Source organism: Lactuca saligna, chromosome 2 (assembly GCF_052625555.1).
Source record: "Lactuca saligna cultivar CGN05327 chromosome 2, ASM5262555v1, whole genome shotgun sequence".
Taxonomy (NCBI): Eukaryota; Viridiplantae; Streptophyta; class Magnoliopsida; order Asterales; family Asteraceae; genus Lactuca; species Lactuca saligna.
Window position 1 is genome coordinate 27,390,173 of NC_136418.1, and position 22,531 is coordinate 27,412,703.

A 22,531-nucleotide genomic window follows, 5' to 3' on the forward strand; every position below is an offset into this window, starting at 1 on the left:
ACTTCCTAACAAATGGTATTAGAGGTATGGTATGTGGCATAAGCAATGAAGCTAATTCCCTTTTCATTGTTTAGTCTCACATAGCTTTTTTCCATTCCCACCCTGTTTGCCTCTTAACATGTACATTTGGTTAGCCTACCATATCCTTAAATCGTCACTTTCATCCTTTCATGCGAGATTCCAATTTTATTCTTATGATTACAAAACTTAATGATCTTATTAACTTATAACAACTTAATTAAAAGCTATAACACGTAAAATTTTAGAATTTTTTAACCTTACTAAAATATTGTTTTTCACACTAATTCATAGTTAACTCTAAAAAGTTTTCATTAACTTTTAGAATATTCATTTATAACAGCACTTTTAAAGAAATAGTTGTCATATATATATATATATATATATATATATATATATATATATATATATATATATATATATATATATATATATATATATATATATATATAAATAAAAGTATCGAAATAATAAAAAAGTTCAAGTAACTTAGAATTACATGTGAGATGAATAGATTCATATGTGAATGTGAATATTTATTCAAATTAACATGTAAATTCTATATATTAATATTATTGATCATTCAGGCATATAATCATTTCCATAGATAATTATCATTTATATTTATTTTTCAAATAGAAATAACAATAATGTAGATTATAAAATTAGTTAATATTGAAGTTTAGATTTACATTTGAATCCGGGCTAGAACTTTGTAATAAAAAGTATGTTTTTTATATATTGCTATAGATATTTATTTATAATGGATAACAAATTTTGATACGGTTTGAATTCTTTTTCGATAAAAGATAAACTCTAATAAATAAAATGACTCATTTCATATATACACGTCTACACCGTAAAAACTAAAATTATATCGATAAAATTGGTTCATTGCTTCCTTTCCTATTGAATTTGTTTCTATATATTTATAGATTTGAAATATCATTCTATATCTTTTTTATATCCATCTTCCTATCAATATTAATTATGATAATAGTCATATTTAATAAAATTAATAATATTTTAAGACATTTATTATAACTTTTAATTAGATATGAGTATGAATTGAAAGAGAAAGTATGAAAATATTTAATTATATATATATATATATATATATATATATATATATATATATATATATATATATATATATATATATATATATATATATATATATATATATATGCATTAAGTATATATACGTGTGTATGTCATATGTAATGTCTATATGTATGTATGTATATTCTTTAATACAAAACCAATGATGATGGATTGCTGGCGACACACTCTTTGGTGGTTGTAGTAGACAGCACTTTCCAAATTTGCTTATTTTTCTTTTAGATAACAAACATAAAAAATCCACCGAAAAACATACATTTAATTGTGGCTTTCGTTTTAAGAGTTTTATGTGTTCCTTTTGGCCTTTCACTTTCATCTTTAGCATGACTTTTCTAGTTTTGATTATTGATGTATAACCTATAATTACAGATTAAAGGGGTTTGTTAACAAGTTGATATAATATCTCGTCTATTAAAATTCGATTTTTTCATAAATAAAACTACCTAAAAAGCATAGCTTATAAATATAATTTTAATGTTTCGATATGGGTCAAATAGTTTCATGTCTGGTGATTTAGGGGATAATAAGAATTATGATGTGCTTTGGATTGTTCTCGATTCATTTATTTTATTTCATTTAGCTAACATCTACACTTTACTTATTTGATACAAGATTAATGTATGTCGACTCATTTTCGGTAAACATGTGAAACTTACCATCTTAAATTTATTAAATAATGTACAAATATGAATTTGAAATAATATTTCATAATTATTATCTAGATTATAAAATCGGAACTTTTACATAAAGAAAAACTAAAAAGACGAAAAGGCATAGCTTATAAGTATAATTTTAAAGCGGAATCATTCTATCTTCATTACAAAGCATATCCAGCCTTCACTCTATTATAACTAACCCAATTATATTCTTACAAATTCAATTGCAAAAATCTCCATCACTATCACTATCACCAACTATCACCAACACCACCATATTTGTTGCCTTTGCCACCACAATTACAACTGTTGCAAGCATCCGTTTATTGCACCAATGAAAGATCGAATGGAACGTTTTATTGCATTTCCCTTTGCTACAGGTTGTGTTTCCGCCTCTAGCGTTGTAGTTTCTGGAAACAATGATAAAAGATCGAAGGAAGATATTGACTCACCTCACATGGGTATCCCTCCATTTTCCATGAAATACAATTGTTTTCTTGAATTATAAATGATGAAATCAAGAACGTCTAATGTCCTTAATTTCATCATATTTGACTGTTATGCTGTAGTTTATGTTGTTTTATGTTGACATTATGATGTTTCATTGTAGTGTGCAGATCGTATAGCCTCCCCAAGGATTCGAAATTCAATGAAAGAGCCCCCATGTCGAATGAAAACATGACAAAGAGTACGTTTCGGTTCACGGCACTTCCAAAGCCTAACGTATCCGTTGCATTCCATCGGCTCACTAAGAGCATCAAAAGTTTGTCTCAATCACTTGGTAAGCAAAAACCAAAAAGTGTCACCATAGGTTTTCAGATGTAACTAGTTTTTTTATATATTATTTTTTATCGTTAATCGTTGTGTGATAAATTATGTTTAAAAAATAAAGAAATATGAGACTTGCAAAATGGTTGGAAAAACAAAATGAGAACAAATTTAGAAAGAATTTGGATTTAATGTGGAAAAAATCATTTACCTCACTTTTGTTTGTTCAATCATTTTATCTTACATTAAGCCAAAGATAAAACTCATATAGCTAACTTTACATGTTAAACCGTGTCCTCATTAAAGTCTATTAACCTTGAGAAAATTGAAGGAAATGATAATTAGAAATCTTAAGTGTGTAGGAAGATGGTAGGAGATAAAAATAGGAGGATATTTGATCTCTAGTTACAAAGATACATACAAATATTTGTTCCTCGATTAAGTCTTGTTGACATTCAAAACTTGTTTTACATTTCATAGCGTTCAAGGATGAGACAGCTGATTCGCAAATGGAGATGGAAATCGGGCTTCCGACCGATGTAAAACATGTAGCGCATGTTGGATTCGATGGATCAGTAACCTCAGAACTCAACCGCCCTCGCAATCTCAACACCACAGATTTTCTTGGGTTTTGCCCGGTTTCCTTTGCACAACTTGAGGGACGACTTGCCATGTGTGCACCATTGGATGCATCTCATGACACCAAACATACACCACCCATTGCAAAACGAGCTAGAAACAAAAGCGAAGCAAGTACCATGTAAATTCTTACCATTACATCAAATTGTACAAGTAATACTTTTGTTCACTTGAGTATGTATGTATTAAATGTCCTATAGTTACTATTTTTGTTGTGTTGGAAAATACCATTATGTGATCTTGATTATTATATATATATAATATTCATATGTTTAAATTAATATTGTGCTTGGTAATATTTCTCTTTTACCATTATCAAAAGTGTGTTCTGAAGTTTAATAGATGGAGAGAAAGAAAGCGATCTGTAAATAAACATAGAAGAAATAAACTATCTCTTGTTCGCGATGAAACGCTTATCTTGACAAAACTATTGTTATCTTGATTTCCATCTAACTAAACTTCAGAATTATCTTATAAAGATTATTATTATAAAGTTATTTGTATCATTTATGTTTCTCTTTAACAGGAAAACATGGAGAAATTTTAAAACATAAAGGTTGCTTTTACTTTTGGTTTTGTTAGAAAATGGTTTATTTGAGCTATCAGACTTTGTTAAACATGTCTAACTTTATTTATTTTATTTTTGAAAGAATATTTTAATAAGATAATTTTTGTAATCATATTTATTTTAGTCATTTCTATAATTCAACAAATGGACATCAATCCAAGCTAACATGGCATATATATTTTGACTCGTTTTTATATGTACTTTGTGTGATCTAAATTCTTTTTAATTTGTTGTTCAACCTATCCAACTTAATTTATGAGAATATGATTAAATTTATTAAACGATGGAAATATAAGTATTATCCTTTTCTTTAATTATAAATTCATGAAAGTTTTGTGTTACTTTTAATTTATGATTTTATTGCATTAAACGTGGATATCATGATCTTTGCGAACATGAAAAACATGATATGGAACTCTTGAAATTGGTCACCAAGATAACTACCAATAATTTGCCATGATAGCCTCCATAGGACGTCCACATAACGGCATCATAGACCCGCCGAGTATCTAGCCAACCATCGTAAGTGGGGTTGATATATTTAAATCATTATTTATGAAGAACGAGTACATTGTATAATATTATAGTAGTATACGTGTGACATTCTCAAATTTATCGATCAGAAAATACCGATTTAGTTTATGTTTTTAAAATAAAATCAGAGTAAATTTCCAAAAGATATTGCGGAATTTGTTTCCAAAACAAAATATAATAAAAATTTATCAAATCATTTCTTAAAAAAACATATTTTCATTATATAACAAAATCTCGGAATGTTATGTTCCGATAAAGCCAAAAAGCATAAACAGTAAATTATAAACCTTACAACAGTTATTTACAACTACTTATTTATAATTCAAAAATCAATCTTCAACCTCCAAACTATGCTCTGGATCCACTATTTGTAATGAGGGATGGTTTTAAAGGGTTCCTGGTGTGGTACCGGTAACCCCTAACTTTTTTGGCCGCAGTGTAAAATTTTTCAATTTTTCGATTTTTTTTAACTATTTTTCATGTATCGGCAACTCCTACTCATCCAGGCAACACGTACTATGTATTCTTGCATTCGTCCCTGCTTGTAATAAAAAGCTGAGTGGGTCGGGCTTGGGAGTATGGTGAACATATAGGGTTTTCAACCCACAAATAAATAAATTTATTAATTTCATCAACAAAAATAAATTTATTAATTTCATCACACAACAATAAATTTATCAATCCAAAATAAATTTATTAATTTTATCAACTAACAATAATCTTGATTACTCATTCTCGTTATCCTCACTTTATGTCCATAAACATCTATCACAAGGGACCTGGTCTCACATTTATCATCAAGGTGACAACACTGCTTTAGGGGATTTCTCGGCAATTTATGTCAAATAAGGCAACCATTTGGGGGATGGAGTCTACCATTGAGCACTAAGTTCACAAACTCCTACATGTTGCGAGCCTGCTAGCGTTCCACTGGACTTTCTAGAAAAGTTTGTGGTCATCATCTGTACTTCGTTAGATGACTGAAACAACAACAATATCGAGGCATCTCATCATTTTAACACAAATCAACTAATTCATCTACCTATGTTATACCCAACATATATGTATGTATGTATGTATATATATATATATATATATATATATATATATATATATATATATATATAGTTTAAATCATTTTAAAACCTATATAAAACATTCATTCAACGCCATCTCAAATAGATAAACAATAAATATACACATAGCACGTGTTTTATAGAAAATACTTCGTATGTATGTGTAAGATGAAAGTGACCACACACTCACTTGATTTAACGATAATCGGGCAGCACCTCGTTTCTTAAAACGATTGTTTTCTTATAAAACCGTGATGTTTTCTCAAAAACCGGGCTTCATGTGGAAAGAGTTTCGACTCGAAAACTCTTTTTCTTGGGATCTTTGGGCTCTCCGGGACTTGCTTACGATGCTAGGATGATATATTAGGGTTAGGGGTAATTTTTGCAACAAAAGGGAAAATAGAGGGTGAAAGAAGCAAAAGTTGTAACATCAATGCGGTTGGCTTCGGTTCCTATTTATAGGGGACCGAAACACCTTAGTACGTGGGGCGTACAACTCAGTTACGCGGGGCATACTGCCTCGCACAACTCTTCGTTGGGCGTAACTTCGTACGCTGGCCATATGAAGTGGATTAGGTCGGACTCGTCAATGCTATGATACATAACTCACATGTGAAGGAGCAGGGACGGTGACAGACTTCAGAACACTTACACAAGTACGTTGGGCGTACTCCCTCGGACCAACCTTGAAGTTTGTGTCCTAAAATTCAAAATTTTGTAACTTTCACATACAAAGTGGATTAGGTCGGACTCGTCAAGGCTATGATACATAGCTCACATGTGAAGGAGCAGGGACGGTGACAGACTTCAGAACACTTACATGAGTACGTTGGGCGTTCTTTATATCCACATGTAGGTATGATCGTGCTCTACAACTTTCGTTTAGACTCTGTCAGTTAGTTTTGACTTTATTTTTGAAGTTCAATTTTTAACAGGCCAAGACAGGAAAACTTCGTTAAAAATTCATAACTTCTTCATCCGACGTCCGTTTTTGTTTTTTTTTTTTTTTTTACTGTTGAACTACTATCAACAAAATCTTCGATTCTTATTTAGGTTGTTTCGGCTAAAGATCACTCGATCTAAAATTTGAGTTTCGGGCTGCATATTATCATTCCAAATCTTAGAAAATTCATAATTTCCTCATACGCTGTCATATTTGGAGATTCTTTTTATGCACGCTCTCGGTTTAACGTATACTATGACTTTCATTTAGATCGCTAAGGCTAAAAAGTGCTTTATCGTAAATTCCCTTTTTTCGTCACACAACTTCGTGCCGGTTCTATTGTGAGACTTCGATAAGTCATAATTTTTTCGTTACAACTCGAATTTCGGTATTCTTTATATCTCCAAAATCCTTGTTTTAACCACTACAACTTTCTTAGTAGATATCGAGTTTATCTAAAGTTTATTTTCGACGCTTATTTTTATCCTTAATTCATTAAATTATAATAATTAAGCATCAAACACATAATAATCAAATAATACATCTTTATTATTTCAAAACAAATTACAAAGGTTGACCTAGACTATTACATTATGATTAGTGCCTAGCCTAGAAACACGGGCGTTACAATTCTCTCCCCCTTAGGATGATTTCGTCCTCGGAATCATACATCAGCAAACAAATGCGGGTAGCGACTCATCATGTCACTTTCCATTTCCTAGGTGAGATTTAGCCCATTCGCATGTTTCCATCGCACAATCACTAATTCGACCACTTGCATCACAACTTCTTAGTCTTACGGTCAACGATTACCTCTGGTTCTTCGATTAACCTCTTGCTTTCATCCAACCATAATTCAGAAATTGGAATTATGTCCGGAACTTCTCCCGTGAACTTCCTCAAATAACACACATTGAAGGTGGTATGAATAACATCTAGTTCTTATGGTAGTTCTAGCTTGTAAGTTTGGTTCCCAACCTTCTAAAGAACTTTAAATGGTCCAATACACACTGGACTCAACTTTCCTCTTTTACCAAATCTTATAAGTCCTTTCCACGGCGAGACTTTAAGTAAAACTGAATCTCCAACTTCGAATGTTATCAGTTGTCTTTTCTTGGCATCATAGCTCTTTTAACGATATTGAGCTGCTAAAATCCTCTCCATAATCACTTTCAACTTTTCAGCAGTCTGATGAACCATCTCGGGTCCCATAAACCGCTTTTCTCCAGCTTTAAGCCAACATGATGGCGTTTGACACTTTTCTCCAAACAAGGCTTGATAAGGTGTCATCTTAATGCTCGAGTGGAAACTATTATTATAGGAAAATTCTACCAAAGGTAAATGTTCATCCCAATTACCTTGGAATTCTAGGGTACATGCTCTTAGGATATCCCCCAATGTTTGAATTGTTCGTTCGATCTAACCATCGGTTTGTGGATGGTAAGCTGTACTTAGACACAATTTTGTACCAAATTCCTCTTCTAGACTTCTCCAAAACCTCGACATGAAATGACTATCACGATCTGATATAATCGTCAGGGTGTAACATCCCGGAATATCAAGAGTAGAGTTGAAGGGCTAAAAGTGAAATTTGTATAAGGGCAACTCGGCGAGTCCATGGGTGGACTCGGCGAGTAGGGTCGCGACTTTGATCGCGTGTTAAGTGGCCTACTCGGCGAGTCCAAAGATGGACTCGGTGAGTAGGTGCTGAGTGGAGAAAACCCTAAATCCGAAGGATGAGCCCTATTTAAAGGACATTATACCCTCTCCCCAGCCTCTTTGATCTCCCTTGAAGTCTAGAAACCCTAAATACGTGATTGTGGAGGATTTGAGTGCATTTGGAGCTTGGGGAAGTGATTGTTGAAGAGATCTTGGAGAGTTAGGAGGCTTGGAGCAAGGGGCTTTGCTTAGATTCTGATTCCTTGCTGTTGGGGGCTTCATTTTGAGGTAATATCTCTTTCTTGGGCTGTGTTCTTCTAGATTCATCATTTTGGGGTTGTGTGGGAAGCTTAGATTGTGGTATCTTGAGTTTGAAGGATAGATATGAGGTTGCTACCTCAGATCTGGAGTGGAGAAGGTCTTAAGTGCATTAAAGTCCCTGTTCTTGAGTAATTGGTGAAGCCATCATATCCCAAACCCTAGCCCTAGAGGGTAAAATGCTTAGATCTCTTTAGATTCACGTAAAGTTTCCCACTTTATGTGATGGATGGCCTTAGGAGGGGTAGATCTATTGTTTGGATCATTTGCATGGCTTGGAAAGCCTCTGTATGGATTCAGACCCGGTGGAACTCGGCGAGTCACATGGGTGGACTCGGCGAGTTGGATGAAGATAACCTGGAACTCGGTGAGTTGGAAGAACAACTCGGCGAGTAGGTTGAAGATAGTCGTAGACTCGGCGAGTCTGGTCGTAGGGTTCAAGTTTCTTTTGGAAGTGCTGTGACTCGGTGAGTCAAGGGATGACTCGGCGAGTTGGGTCGCGAATTGAAGGAGGTTCTGTGTATGAGGACTCGGCGAGTCATCGGGTTGACTCGGCGAGTAGAGTCAGTCAAGGGTAGACTTTGACTTTGACTTTGACCAAGAATTGACCAATTGACTTCCAGGGGTATTTTTGTATTTATTGAGCTCAGTCTTTTGGTATTATCAATTGTGGAGTTCGCATCGGATGGTGGAGCAGCGTGATCTGTCTTTTCAGACAGCAGTTGCGAGGTGAGTTATCCTCACTATATCAACAGGGTCTAAGGCACCAAGGCCGGCCCTTTATCGGATTGAGATCCGAGTATCTGTTGTTATGTTATTGCTTTGATACGCTTGCATCCGGGTAGTTAGGATGGTATTCTTTAGAGACCTGGTTAAGGTCGGTATCCTGGTATATAGGATGATGTTATGCTAGTGACCGGTTAGGTCGGTATCCTGTTAGAGTATGTTGTGTTATGTGATCTGCTAGATTGGTTTGACTGAATATGAATTATTATGTGATTGTATGTTTATGTGCACATGGTTGTTTGGACTGGAGTTGGGTTGAGGCGGGTACTGCTTCGTGCTGTAGGCCAAGATACCCAGGGCGGACCGGTTATTCCGAAGGCCCAACGAGCGGTCCGGATAGGATGTAGGCCCCACGAGGGCGGACCAGACGTGCCGAGGCTCGGAGAGTGGACCAGGCCAACTGAAGGCCCGATGCGGGCGGACCAGTCGTACTGTAGACTCAGAGAGTGGACCAGGTGGGTTGAAGGCCCGGTGCGGGCAGACCAATCACACTGCAGACTTGAGGGACATGATTGGACTCGGAGGGTGGACCAGGTGGACTGAAGGCCCGACACGGCGGACCAGTCTCACAGTAGACCCGATATGCATGGTTGTTCTGCGATTTGTTATGATATAGCATGTTATGAGTATGGTATATGTGGTTGGTATTTTGGGGGGTATCTCACTAAGCTTTCGGGCTTACAGTTGTGGTTTAATGTTTTTCAGGTTCTTCAGGAGACCGTAGCAAGGCGAAGGCGTGATCGTACCACTCCTCGTGTTTATATTTTATGATATGGACCTGGGAATGCTCTGATAATAAATGTATTGAAAACCTTTTTGTAATAACTTAATGAATTGGCAAGTTTTTGAAAAGTTTAAATTTTGTTGAAAATTTGATCGTTACACAGGGGAACACCATGAAGTCTCAATATCTCCTTCACATAAGCATTTGCAAGCTTATCCATAGACCATTTTTCATTGGCTGCTATAAAGTGTGCATTTTTAGTAAACCGATCAATGACCACCCAAATTATGTCGTGACCGCTCTTCGTTCTGGGCAGTTTAGTCAAAGAATCCATGGTGATGTCTTACTATTTACCCACCAGTATTAGGGCTTCAGATCCCTATTCATTTTCGTGCTGTCGGGATGAATTGAGTACATGGTCTTGTGAGCTTCCTCCATCAGAAGATCTCTTATTCCTCCCATCTTAGGTACCCAAATCCTATCTTGGAATACCTTTAGTCCTTGACCGTTTGTATCGAACACTAACGTTTTGCCCAAACATTCTTCTTTTCGGTCATTCTTCTATAAAGACTCTATCTGAGCTTTCTTAATGGTTTCTACAATTGTTGAGAAAACTTCAATTTTCAACGCTCTTGGCTTTTTCCTTTCAAGGTTTACCTTCCGACTGAGAGCATCGGCAACAACATTTTCTTTACCAGGGTGGTAAAGTATCTTACAGTTGTAGTCCTTGAGTAACTCTAGCCAGCGTCATTTCCTCATGTTCAATTCCTTCTGATTAAAGAGGTACTGAAGACTCTTATGATTAGTGAAAAGTTTGCACTTTGTGCCATAAAGATAATGCCTCCATATCTTTAGGGTAAATACTACCGCTGCCAACTCCAGGTCATGAGTGGGATAGTTCTTTTCATACTCTTTTAATTGTTGAGATGCATATATTATCGCCTTTTCTCTTTGAGTTCGATTCCATCAGGAAAAGAAAGAATCGGTGCTTCACATAATTTCTTCATTCTTTTCACTCCAAATATAAGTAGCTTCTTTGTGGGTCAAAGTTGTCAATGGAGCAGCTATCGAAGAAAAGCCTTGGGTAAACCTTCGGTAATATCCAACTAATCCTACAAAGCTTTAGATTTCCGTAGGACTCTTTGGTTGTTCCCACTTTGTTATAGCTTCAATCTTATTTGGGTTAACCATAATCCCTTCTTGGTTAACCATATGACCCAAAAATTGGACTTTTTGAATCCAAAAATCACATTTAGAGAACTTCGCATACATCTTCTCCTTTTTTAATACTTCTAACACTTCTCGCAAGTATCTGCCATGCTCCTCCAGGCTTTTCAAGTTAATCAGAATGTCATCTATGAACACTATCACAGATTTATCTAGGAATGGTTTACAAACCCTGTTCATAAAATCCATGAAGGCTGCTGGAGCATTGGTTAGTCCAAACGACATAACCAAAAACTCATAGTGTCCATATCTTGTTCTGAATGCAATTTTCTTAATATCCTACTCTCTTACCTTTAGCTGATGATATCCTGACCTAAGATCCATCTTAGAGAAATAGTTCGAACCATGCAACTGATCAAACATGTCATCAATAACACCGGAGCTCCCCAGGGTGATGAACTAGGTCTAATGAAACCGTTGTCCAACAACTCATAAAGTTGCATCATAAGCTCCTTCATCTTTGTTGGTGCTAATCGATATGTGGCTTTTGCTATCGGTGTTGTTCCTGGTAACAAGTGTATTCTAAACTCCACTTGTCTCTCAGGGGGCAATCCAGGAAAATTTTTGGGAAAAACTTTCGGATATTCACACACCATTGGTATACTTTGCACTTCTTTCTTCTCCTTCTTGGCATCGATTATGAATGCCAAGTATGATGTACATCCTTTAGACAAACATTTCTGTGACATCCCCAATTTCACGACCAGAAAAGACCGATTTTGTTTATGCTTTATGAAAATCAGAGTACCTCTTTTAATAAAAATTGTTGCGGAATTTATTCCCAGAAAAACACGATAAATACGTTATCAAATCATTTCCGAAGAAACGTATTTTATTCATTTTAAAACATTTGGGATGTCATCATCAATACAGAAACATAAGCATAAACAGAACTTATATTCATTTCACTAGTGATATATATCTCCTTAATCTCTCAGTGTAAAGCAACTTCGTATCGATACCTATGATACAGTTAAACTGAGTGGGTCAGGCTTGGGAGCCTGGTGAGCATATAGGGTTTTTACCCCACAATAAATAAATTTATTATGCTGAAACATCAAACAATCAACCCAATTACCCAATCCCCATTATCTTATTTATTTCTTAAGGATTTACCCTAAGAATCAACTATCACTCATTACTAAGGATTCATCCTAAGGAATAGGCACGAAGTCCATCGCTGCCCAAGGTTTATATTACAAGCACTAACAACGTCGATCCCCACATACTGATCCTATACAGTGATCTTACTAGATCTAGCCTAAAGGATCGATATGAACAATCAACTAACGAATATGCTTCGGAAATTCCCTAGCAGCAAACGAGGATCGAAGAAGACATCAAATGAATGGAATAAGTTTAACCACAAACCTTTATTCGTAAAAGAAAGAACCATCATACAATTAATTCAGGGGTAATTATTAATGCCTAGGTTGTGGTCTGAATATCGTGAGGTATATAACCCCCAGACGCACCCTATCCAACATCGAGAATGGAAACACTGACTAATGCCTAGGTTGTGGTCTGAATATCATGAAGTATATAACCCACCAACTCACACCTATCCGGCATCGAGAGTGGAAACACTGACTCATGAAGCTCGTCCGATCATTTCATAAAAGAAACAAAGACTCCAAATCTCTTCAAAATAAAGGTATAGGGAAAATACTAATAAAGTACTCCTGTATGCTCCCGTACCCCGACACGTAATAGTGTCAAAAAGAAGAACTAACGGATGAACACATAGTTCAAAAACACCTAATTGAACATATAGTTCAAGAACACCTTATGAACATATAGTTCAAACATACCTATCGATTACAAGTCTGCTAACGTTCCACTGGACTATCTAAAATAGTCTGTGGCCGTTGTCTATACTCTGCTAGATGACTAGATCATCTTAAACATCGATACCTCTCATCACCTTTTATTTCATCACACATCATCAAATTCATCTACCTATTTTTTACCCAACATATTTGTAGATAAAAATACATATACAGTTTAAAACTTGTATAAAAAATCTATTCAACAGTCACCTTAATTAAACAATTAATATAATTACACATACCACATATTTAAAAGAAAATACTTCATATATATGTGTAAGGTGAAAGTGACTATACACTCACCTTAGTAGCGGGAGTAGATAGCATCTAAAAACGATCAACGCCTCGTGATCGTCGGGTTCAGGAAGGGAAAACGGCCTTCAGAAACGAGAGGGAATGAAAGAAATGGTGTACTAAGCCTTGGGGTCAAAATGGCTATTTATAGTAGGATTTTATTACACTCACGTCGTGAGTGTCATAAGGCTCACGTCGTGAGTCTCATGATTCACCCTGTAGACTTGCCATTTGCATCCTTAGCTTCGGATGGTGGCCATGACACCTCACGTCGTGAGTGTCATAAAGCTCACATCGTGAATTGGATCTTATCCTCTCGCAGCTTCTAGATTCCAAATTATGACAGAATGTCGTGAGCGTCATAAAACTCACGTCGTGAATTAGCTAGTTTAGGGTTTTTAAAAGCTAAATCTTCGAAATGCCATAACTTTTGCATACGAACTCTGTTTTTGACGTTCTTTATATCCACGCATAGGTGGAGACGTATTCTAAAACTTTCATTTAGGTCCCTAAGGCAAAAAGTCCTCTATCATAAATTCACTATTTACGTCTCCTGGTGCCGTGCTGGTTTTGCCAAAAAACTTCGACGACCCATAACTTCTTCATTATAACTCGGATTTCGGCGTTCTTTATATGTACGGAACCCTTGAGACATATTCTACAACTTGTTTAAGGTTATTTATTATAAATAATCTTTTGTCAAAAAGTCATTTTCGGCCCCTATTATCTCTAAATTGACTAGCCCGGATCTACGGGCGTTACAATTTCCTAGCTTTCATTTGGGAAATGATTCCAAAATTCACTCTACGCTTGTATCTATACACCATAAATGACTCTTTTCCAGGCGGGTTTACCCTTACTATCTTTTTTTTCTTGCATAGTATTTCAGCATCATTGGCGCTAAGCCAATCCATTCCTAGAATGATGTCAAAACCATTTAACTCAATGGGTAACAACTTCTCTTGGAATTCGTTTAGGTTTAATTCGATGACAATGTTTTTAATACAATTTCTAATAGGTATGAATTTTCCACAAGCAACTTCTAAAATTAGGGCATCATCAAGCTTTTCTATAGGCAATGCTAGTCTTTTACCAAATTTATTTGATATAAAGGAGTAATTCGCTCCGGAATCAAACAATAAATTAGCATGCAATCCATTTACTAGAAATGTGCCTGATGTGACATCCATTGTATCCTTTGAGGCATCCAATGTCATTTGGAAAGCTATGGCTTTTGTCTTTGGTGGGAGATAAGGCTTTGCTACATCCTTCTTCTTCGGGCAATCCTTCAAAATGTGCCCTTCTTCATGGCATCCATATCAAACCCTTTTATTGGTTGTGTAGTTGTTGGCGTAGTGCTCTTCCTTTCCATATTTAAAAAAAGTGACTTCTCTATCATATTTTCCATGGTGCTTCTTCTTGCATTTGTCGCACCATTTGGTTTCACCTCTTCTTGCTGAAATTTGACAACCCATCAAATTTCCTTTTCTCACCAACCTCCGCTCTCTCCAAACCCTTCTCTCGTATCTGGGTCTCCACATTCTTAGCAGCCCAGATGGTGGCTTTCAGAGTGGTTGTTTGCTTGACCATTGGACTAGAGTCCGTTGGTAATCCGAGGGCAAACTTGTTAACCTTGGAGAGTTCGGCTGGAACTAGGTATGGAACAAGCTTCATTTTCTACGTAAAACTTATAGCGTATTCAGTGATGCTCATTTTTCCCTTCTTCAAATTCTAGAACTCATTGTTGATTTCTAGAAGATCCTACTCAGAGCAGTATTGCATCTTCAGTTGTACCATAAAATCCTCCCAAGACATCTTACTAGCTTCTCCCTTAGGCATCAAATCAACTAGTAGCTTCCACCAGTTCAGTACTCTAGATTTTAATATAGGAATTGCGAGATCGGTCTTTTGCCTGTTACTATACTCACAACTTTCAAACATTGTCTCCATTTTGGAGATCCAATTCATGACTTCCACCGGTGTTGGTCTTCCAAATAGGCATGGTGGTTTGGATGCCATAAAATACTTGTAATTGCATCCACATCCGTCATTTCCTTCATTCTGATGGTTTCGTCTAACTATCGGTGGGTTGGCTTGACCAATAGCCCCACTCTAGTTTTCTCCTTCTGATTATCCATCATTTAATTTCGGCTGTTCACCAGGCACCAAAATTTCCTCTTTGTTCTGTTGAAGTAATCGCCTTGTTTCCACCATTTGGCGATCCAACATCATTTGCATCATTGCTTTTACCCCATCCATTTGTAACACCATATTTATTTATTTAATAAATAAATAAATTAATGAATGAATAGTATCCTAAAATTAATAATTATATAGCAAGGTGTTGGTCTTGAGGAGCTATTGGTCACAATTTTAGAAGTCGGGGATTAAAAGTGTAAATTCTGGACTCAGTTTATAATTGTTTATGAAGATAGGGGCTCCGTGGTAATTATTTGGATTTAATTTAAAAGGAAATGACATGGAAGGGCTGATTAGGTCATAATTAACATATTTGGGGTTGTTTGGTAAATTTTGTACCTAAGGTGTAAAGGATTTTAATGTTGGGGGTTTAAATGGTAATTATCGGATTTAATTTGAAGAAAATTTCCATAGCTAGGGTAGAAAGGGTAAATATTGGATTACTTTCGAAATTATTTATGGTAAGGAGGGGACTGGTTGTAACATCCCCATTTTCACGGCTAGAAAAGACCGATTTTGTTTATGCTTTATAAAAATCAGAGTACCTCTTTTAATAAAAATGTTGCGGAATTTGTTCCCAGTAAAACATGATAAATACGTTATCAAAATATTTCTGAAGAAAAGTATTTTTAATTCATTTTAAAACATTTGGGATGTCATTGTCAATACAGAAACATAAGCATAAACAGAACTTACATTTATTTACACTAGTGATCTACATCTCTTTAATCTCTCAGTGTAATGTGACTTCATCTCAACACCTGTAATATAAATAAACTGAGTGGGCCAGGTTGGGAAACCTGGTGAGTACATAGGGTTTTCAACCCACAATAATATAATTATTATGTTTAAACAATCAAACAATCGACCCAATTACCCATCCCCATTATCTTCTTTACTCTTAAGGATCCATCATAAGAGTCATCTACCCCGCATTCGTTCATTCTGAAGTCCTTTGCTTCCAGGGTTATAGGGCTGGCACTAAATCCATAGCTGCCAATGCTCGTTCGTAAAGCACTAATTTCATAGTTGCTAGGTACTAAATCCATTGCTACCAGTGTTTATCTAATAGGTACTAAGTTCATAGCTACCAATTCCTAACATGTATTAAGTCCATAGCTACCAGTGTTTGTCCAATAGGCACTAAGTCCATAGTTGCCGATGTTATTTGTTAGGCACTAAGTGTATAGCTGCCAATGTTTACTCACATCATCTTTTATCTCTCTTAATTCATCTACCCATCTTATACCTAACATACTTGTATATTTAAAATACGTATACAATTCAAATCATTTAAAACATCTATAAAAAAAACGTTTATCCAGCATAGACAGCAAGTATTCAGATAATATGCACACATAGCATGTAGTTTATATAAAATACTTCATATCTATGTGTAAGATGAAAGTAAGTATGCATTCACTTGAGAAGGTGGTGACTCGGTACTCAGACATCGCTTCGTTTACTTTAAAATAATTTCCTTCGATGAAACCTAGTATTATTACCACTAGATTTTATTCTAATATTTACCATGACTAATTATTAGTCTTATTATTATTATTATATAAGCGTTTAAACAATACTTTCCAACCACTATGTACAGACACGGGCCAGACATAAAACATCGGAGGACAGGACCATTTTGGGGTATATCACTTCTGAAATCCAACAACCCTATGCGGCCCTTTAAACCAGATTCCCCATACCGCGAGTAGTTAAAAAGATATTATAATGACACTGATATAAGTCATAATAATAGCTCAAATATTTATTATAAATTTATAATAACAATACTAATTTTAAATATAAACTATATTTAAAATAGAGTAAGCATAACTTACTTACAAGGGGATTTTAGCTAGGAATCGGGCTCTGCAGGGGCATAACTTCATTGCTGAATCTTTCTAAGAAAGATTCATGTAGCGCTTCAGCGTTCACCTTACTATACTAAAACTACAGAAAGAGAAGTCGAATCACGAGGGACCGAAATGCTCGGGGGATAAGGAGAGAAAGACTCTTGAATCAAGAGAATGGTGCAAGAAATATGAGAGCCCAAGGCTCTTACTTATACTAATTAAATTTTCAAAAACTACCCTCCATAATTACTTAAAGACCTTTTAGTTATATAAACAACTAAACACCCCTTTATAATACTATTTTAAATAGATTTAACGATATTTGTAATAAACTAATGTCGAAAGAACTCAACATTAGTCTTATAATGACCGCATCGTCGATACCTTTCTAATGATATATATATATATATATATATATATATATATATATATATATATATATGTGTGTGTGTGTGTGTGTACGTATATATGATTTGTATTTTATTTTAATACGTAAATATGCTATTATAACTTGTAACTCGTTCATACGAACTCTGTTTTTGGCGTTATTTGTATCCACGGATTGGTGGAGACGTACTTTACAACTTTCGTTTAGACTCCGTCGGCTAATTTTGACTTTATTTTTAAAGTTATATTTTTAACATGCCGGGATAGGATTGGTCCGTTAAAATCTCATAACTTCTTCATCCGATGTCAATTTTTGTCTGTCTTTTTATCGTTACACTACTAATAAGGAGATCTTCGATTCTCGTTTAGGTTGTGTTAGCTAAACACCACTCGATCTAATATTCGAATTTCGGGTTGTACACTGCTAATCCAAAACTTTGAAAAATGATAACTTCCTCATATGAAGTAAGATTTGGGCGTTCTTTTTATGGACGCTTTCAGATTAACGTACTCGACGACTTTCGTTTAGATCGCTAAGGCTAAATCTCGCTCTATCATAAATTCACTATTTACGTTTCTCGGTATCGTGCCGGTTCTGTCGCGAAACTTCGACGGGTTATAACTTCTTCGTTATAACTCAGACTTCGGCGGTCTTTATATGTATGGAAACCTTGTAACATATACTACAACTTGGTTAAGATCATTTGTTCTAAATAATATTTTGCCGAAAAGTCATTTTCGATACTTATTGCCTCTAAATTGACTAGCCCGGATCTACAGGCGTTACTCTGGTTGTGACAAATTTGTTGGAAGTTTGGGTGGGATACGGTACTTAAACCCGGTGCATTCTTTACCTCCCATATTTTGACGAGCAAACCCTAAACCTAAAAACATCACACAACTGCCACCTTGTGCTCTTCTCCAACCGCCGCCCTCACTTCAATGATCTACGCCGCCGCCAACCCTTTTGGTTGTTGTCACCAGCGTGCGTCGCAGCTGTCATCTCCTTTGGCGGAAGCAAGTCGATGGCATAGGAGTCGGGTGTGCCTCTTGCCTTCTTCCTATCACCTTTCTTCTCCTTCTTTCGTTCTGTCGTTGCTATTATTTGCATCCAGATTTGCGACCTCTCCTTCTCCGTTTTTTTGGTGATACATCTCAACCACGACCACCGCCGCCGCAACTCTGAGCGATTACCTTTTGTGCTCCGGATGTCGCCTGCCACCTAAAGTGACTAATGTAGGTGCGTTCTTCACGATGAACTCGTGTGGTGTGGGTTACTACTTAGCTGTGAAGTGTAGATAGATGCTCGTTTGGCTATCAAACCTGAGAAAAACCACCATGGCTGCCAACCATTGTGGCTGCCACCGCCATTTTCTTTTCTGCCACCTTTAAGCACAGTGTATGGGTAGCTGGGTGTGTGTGTTTTGTATGAGTGAGAGAGATTGTATGGGTTTTGTGGGTATGATGTTGTATGTACGATTCTTTGTCCAAAATTCTCGAAGAACAACCACCACCACCACCGTGAGGTGGTGGGTGCTACCATGCACCACCGTGTGTATGTGTGTGTGTGTGTGTTAGTAGGTTTGTGTGTGTTTATTTGAGATTTAGCATTGTAAAGTGTAATTACAAATTGGAATAATCAAATGAAAACTGAAAACCACCACCGTGAGGTGGCGGTTGCCGCCACCGGCCGCCGTGTCGTGTAGCGGTGTGCTTTGATGGTGTTTTGACTCATTTGGATGTTTGTACAAGGGACTAAGAAACCCTATAGGCCCCATAAGGCTTAATGGGTTTAATAAACCCTAATGGCCCAATGAATCTTAATGGATCTAAAAGCCCAAATAGATGACTAATGGGCCTAGTGAAACCTTAATGAGTCTAATGAACCTTAATTGATCGAAAGATATATCAATTGGGTCTATTGGGCTAAGATGGGGTTGGAAACCCAAATTAGGGTTTAGAAAACCCTAATATTGGATTTATGGGCTTGGACTTATTGGGACTCACTTTTAGGCCATTGGAATGGAATTGCGTGATTAACCCCAATCCAACCATATGACTTATTTAGAAGAATGACGGACTTAATGGATTAAGTCTTTAATAGGTTAAGTGAGAAACACTTAACCCTAATCGTCATTTTATGTGAAAACCCTAATTTCACTTGGGTTTTATTGTTGGGCCTTTCTATTAGGCCTTGAGGATTGGGTTATTAATGGGCCATCCAAAGTCAAGTAATTGGACTAGAATAATTAATGGGCTTTGAGGTAAGGCCTATATAAGGAGTTGGGTCCAATTTGGAAAATTGGGCCATAGATAGACCACAGTTTGGGCCTTAATGATTATATAATGTTGGGCCTTAGAATAAGACCATGTATAGGCTTGAACCTAATTTGGAAAATTGGCCCATATGTTGGGCTTTGATTCCTAGTTGACTTTAGGTCTATGGATGGGGCCTTGGGCTTGAATAGGCCAATTTTGGGGTAATGTACTAATTATCCAAAGTAGGTACTTATGGTTATGTGGTGGAACTCAATTATTAATTTGGGTATTGATTGATGTTGGCAGTTTGGGAATCTGTCAACCAGTAGTTGGAAGTTCATCCGCGGGACTTTAGCAGTGTGAGGTGAGTCTTCTCACCATACCCATGGTTCTATGGCACCAACGCCGGCCCATTATGTGTTTATGGTATATGTGTTAGTCATTATGTGCTTTTATATGATGTGTGATTTTATGTTTGCATGAAGACCCTGGGGAGAGCCCGTGGCATTGGATGTAAGACCATGTGGGGTAGATCATGTCAGTACTAGGTAAAGACCATGTGGGGTAGCCCATGGCATTGGATGTAAGACCATGTGGGCTAGCGCATGGCATTCTTACATGTTTTTGTATGCATGGCTTATGTGTTATATGTAGCTTTTATATCTAGTAGGATATGTGGTACATGTAGCTTTTATAGCTAACAGGATATGTGATATGTGGATTGTGTGTATGGTATGCTCTGGGAAACTCACTAAGCTTCGTGCTTACAGGTTTTGTTTATGGTTTCAGGTAATTTATTTTTAAAGGAAAGGAGTCGGCTCAATCGCAGCGCATCACACTATGTTTTCCACACATGAGATCTTTGGGATTACACTCTGATATTATTTTATGATGACATGCTTGATTATTGACACACTGGTTTGACATGAGATATTATTATGACTGTTTTATACTGATGGTTTTATGTAATAACTTAAATAAAACAAAATTTTTGGTATTGAATTTTGTGTCGTTACACCATTGTCATTGGCTCAGGTGCAGCTGCTACAACAGGTACTTGCTCAAGTACTTGGGGTTGAGGTTGTTGATTCCTGTTTCCGTTTGCATTTCCAACTCCACTTTAGGTTCTTGCCAATTTTATCTATACACCAAATAAGGCAAATTTAGATCTTCATCACTCCGAAACATTACATGCTAGTTCTACTATCGTAGTCGTACGCTTAGAATCATGGACACGTAAGGTTTCCAGATCCGGTCGGCAACAGACCATAGGTCCGAACAATTAACGACATATATGGCAAACATATAGCATTTAGCACATAAAAGCATTTTAGGCATCTTTCCTAAAATATATTATTGTTCGTGTCTAAAATATGGTAGACACTCATCTCACAATCATCACTTAGAATTCTAAGTTTAAGTCTAGAAATCCTCCAAATTCCTAGTTCACTTAAACTAATGCTCTGATAGCAACTGTGACATCACCAAATTTCTCAGCCAGAAAACACCGATTTAGTTTATGTTTTTAAAATAAAATCAGAGTAATTTCCAAAAAGATGTTGCGGAATTTATTCCCAAAATAAAATATAATAAAATTTTATCAAAGATTTTCTTCAAGAAATATATTTTCATTATATAACAAAACCTCGGGATGTCATGTTCCGATACAGACCAAAAGCATAAATAGTTGAGTGGGTCCGGCTTGGGAGCCTGGTGAGCATATAGAGTTTTCAACCCACAAATAAATAAATTTATTAATTTCATCAACAAAAAGAAATTTATTAATTTCATCACCCAAAAATAAATTTATCAATCCAAAATAAATTTATTAATTTTTTCAACTAACAATAACTCTGATTACCCATTCCTGTTATCCTCACTTTACGTCCCTAAACATCTATCTCAAGGGACCTTGTCTAACGATTATCATCGGGGTGACAACACTTCTTTAGAGGATTCCTCAGCAATACATGTTAAATAAGGCAACCATGTAGGGGATGGAGTATACCATTGAACACTAAGTTCACAAACACCTACAGGTTGCGAGCCTGCTAGCGTTCCACTGGATTGTCTAGAAAAGTATGTGATCGTCATCTATACTCCATTATATGACTGAAACAACAACAATATTGAGGTCTCTCATCATTTTAACGCACATCAACTATTTCATCTACCCATGTTATACCCAACATATTTGTAGATAAAAATACATATACAGTTTAAATCATATTAAAACCTATATAAAACATTCATTCAACACCATCTCAAATAGACAAACAATAAATATATACATAACACGTATTTTATAGAAAATACTTCATCTATATGTGTAATATGAAAGTGGCTACACACTCACTTGATTTAACGATAATCGGGCAGCATCTCGTTTCTTAAAACAATTGTTTTTGATAAAACCGGGATATTTTTAAAAAAATCGGGCTTCATGTGGACAAAGTTTCGGCTCGAAAACTCATTTTCTCGGGATCTTCTGGCTCTCCGGGACTTTCTTACGATGCTAGGATGATATATTAGGGTTAGGTGTAATTTTTGAAACAAAAGGGAAAGTAGAGAGTGACAGAAGCAAAAGTTGTAACATCAATTCAGCTGGCTTCGGTTCCTATTTATAGGAGACCGAAGCACCTTAGTACGTGGGGCGTACTGCCTCGCAC

The 22,531-nt window shown here is 36.1% G+C and overlaps 1 protein-coding gene across 1 annotated transcript; it reads left to right on the top strand.

The window, feature by feature from the left end:
- The first annotated feature begins 1,950 nt into the window (after positions 1-1,950).
- On the top strand, positions 1,951-3,484 carry LOC145030821 (CRIB domain-containing protein RIC4-like). Its single transcript, XM_078979246.1, has 3 exons — positions 1,951-2,257; positions 2,407-2,577; positions 3,045-3,484. The coding sequence occupies exons 1-3, from the start codon at positions 2,131-2,133 to the stop codon at positions 3,326-3,328; spliced, it is 582 nt and encodes a 193-aa protein (XP_078835372.1). The 5' UTR covers positions 1,951-2,130; the 3' UTR covers positions 3,329-3,484.
- Positions 3,485-22,531: the final 19,047 nt, after the last annotated feature.

Excerpts from the sequence above, each read along its gene's own strand:
- LOC145030821 (XM_078979246.1), top strand. The coding sequence starts at position 2,131 with ATGAAAGATCGAATGGAACGTTTTATTGCATTTCCCTTTGCTACAGGT. Across the intron at positions 2,258-2,406 it reads TATTGACTCACCTCACATGG|TGTGCAGATCGTATAGCCTC; the intron begins GTATCCCTCCAT and ends GTTTCATTGTAG. Across the intron at positions 2,578-3,044 it reads AAGTTTGTCTCAATCACTTG|CGTTCAAGGATGAGACAGCT; the intron begins GTAAGCAAAAAC and ends TACATTTCATAG.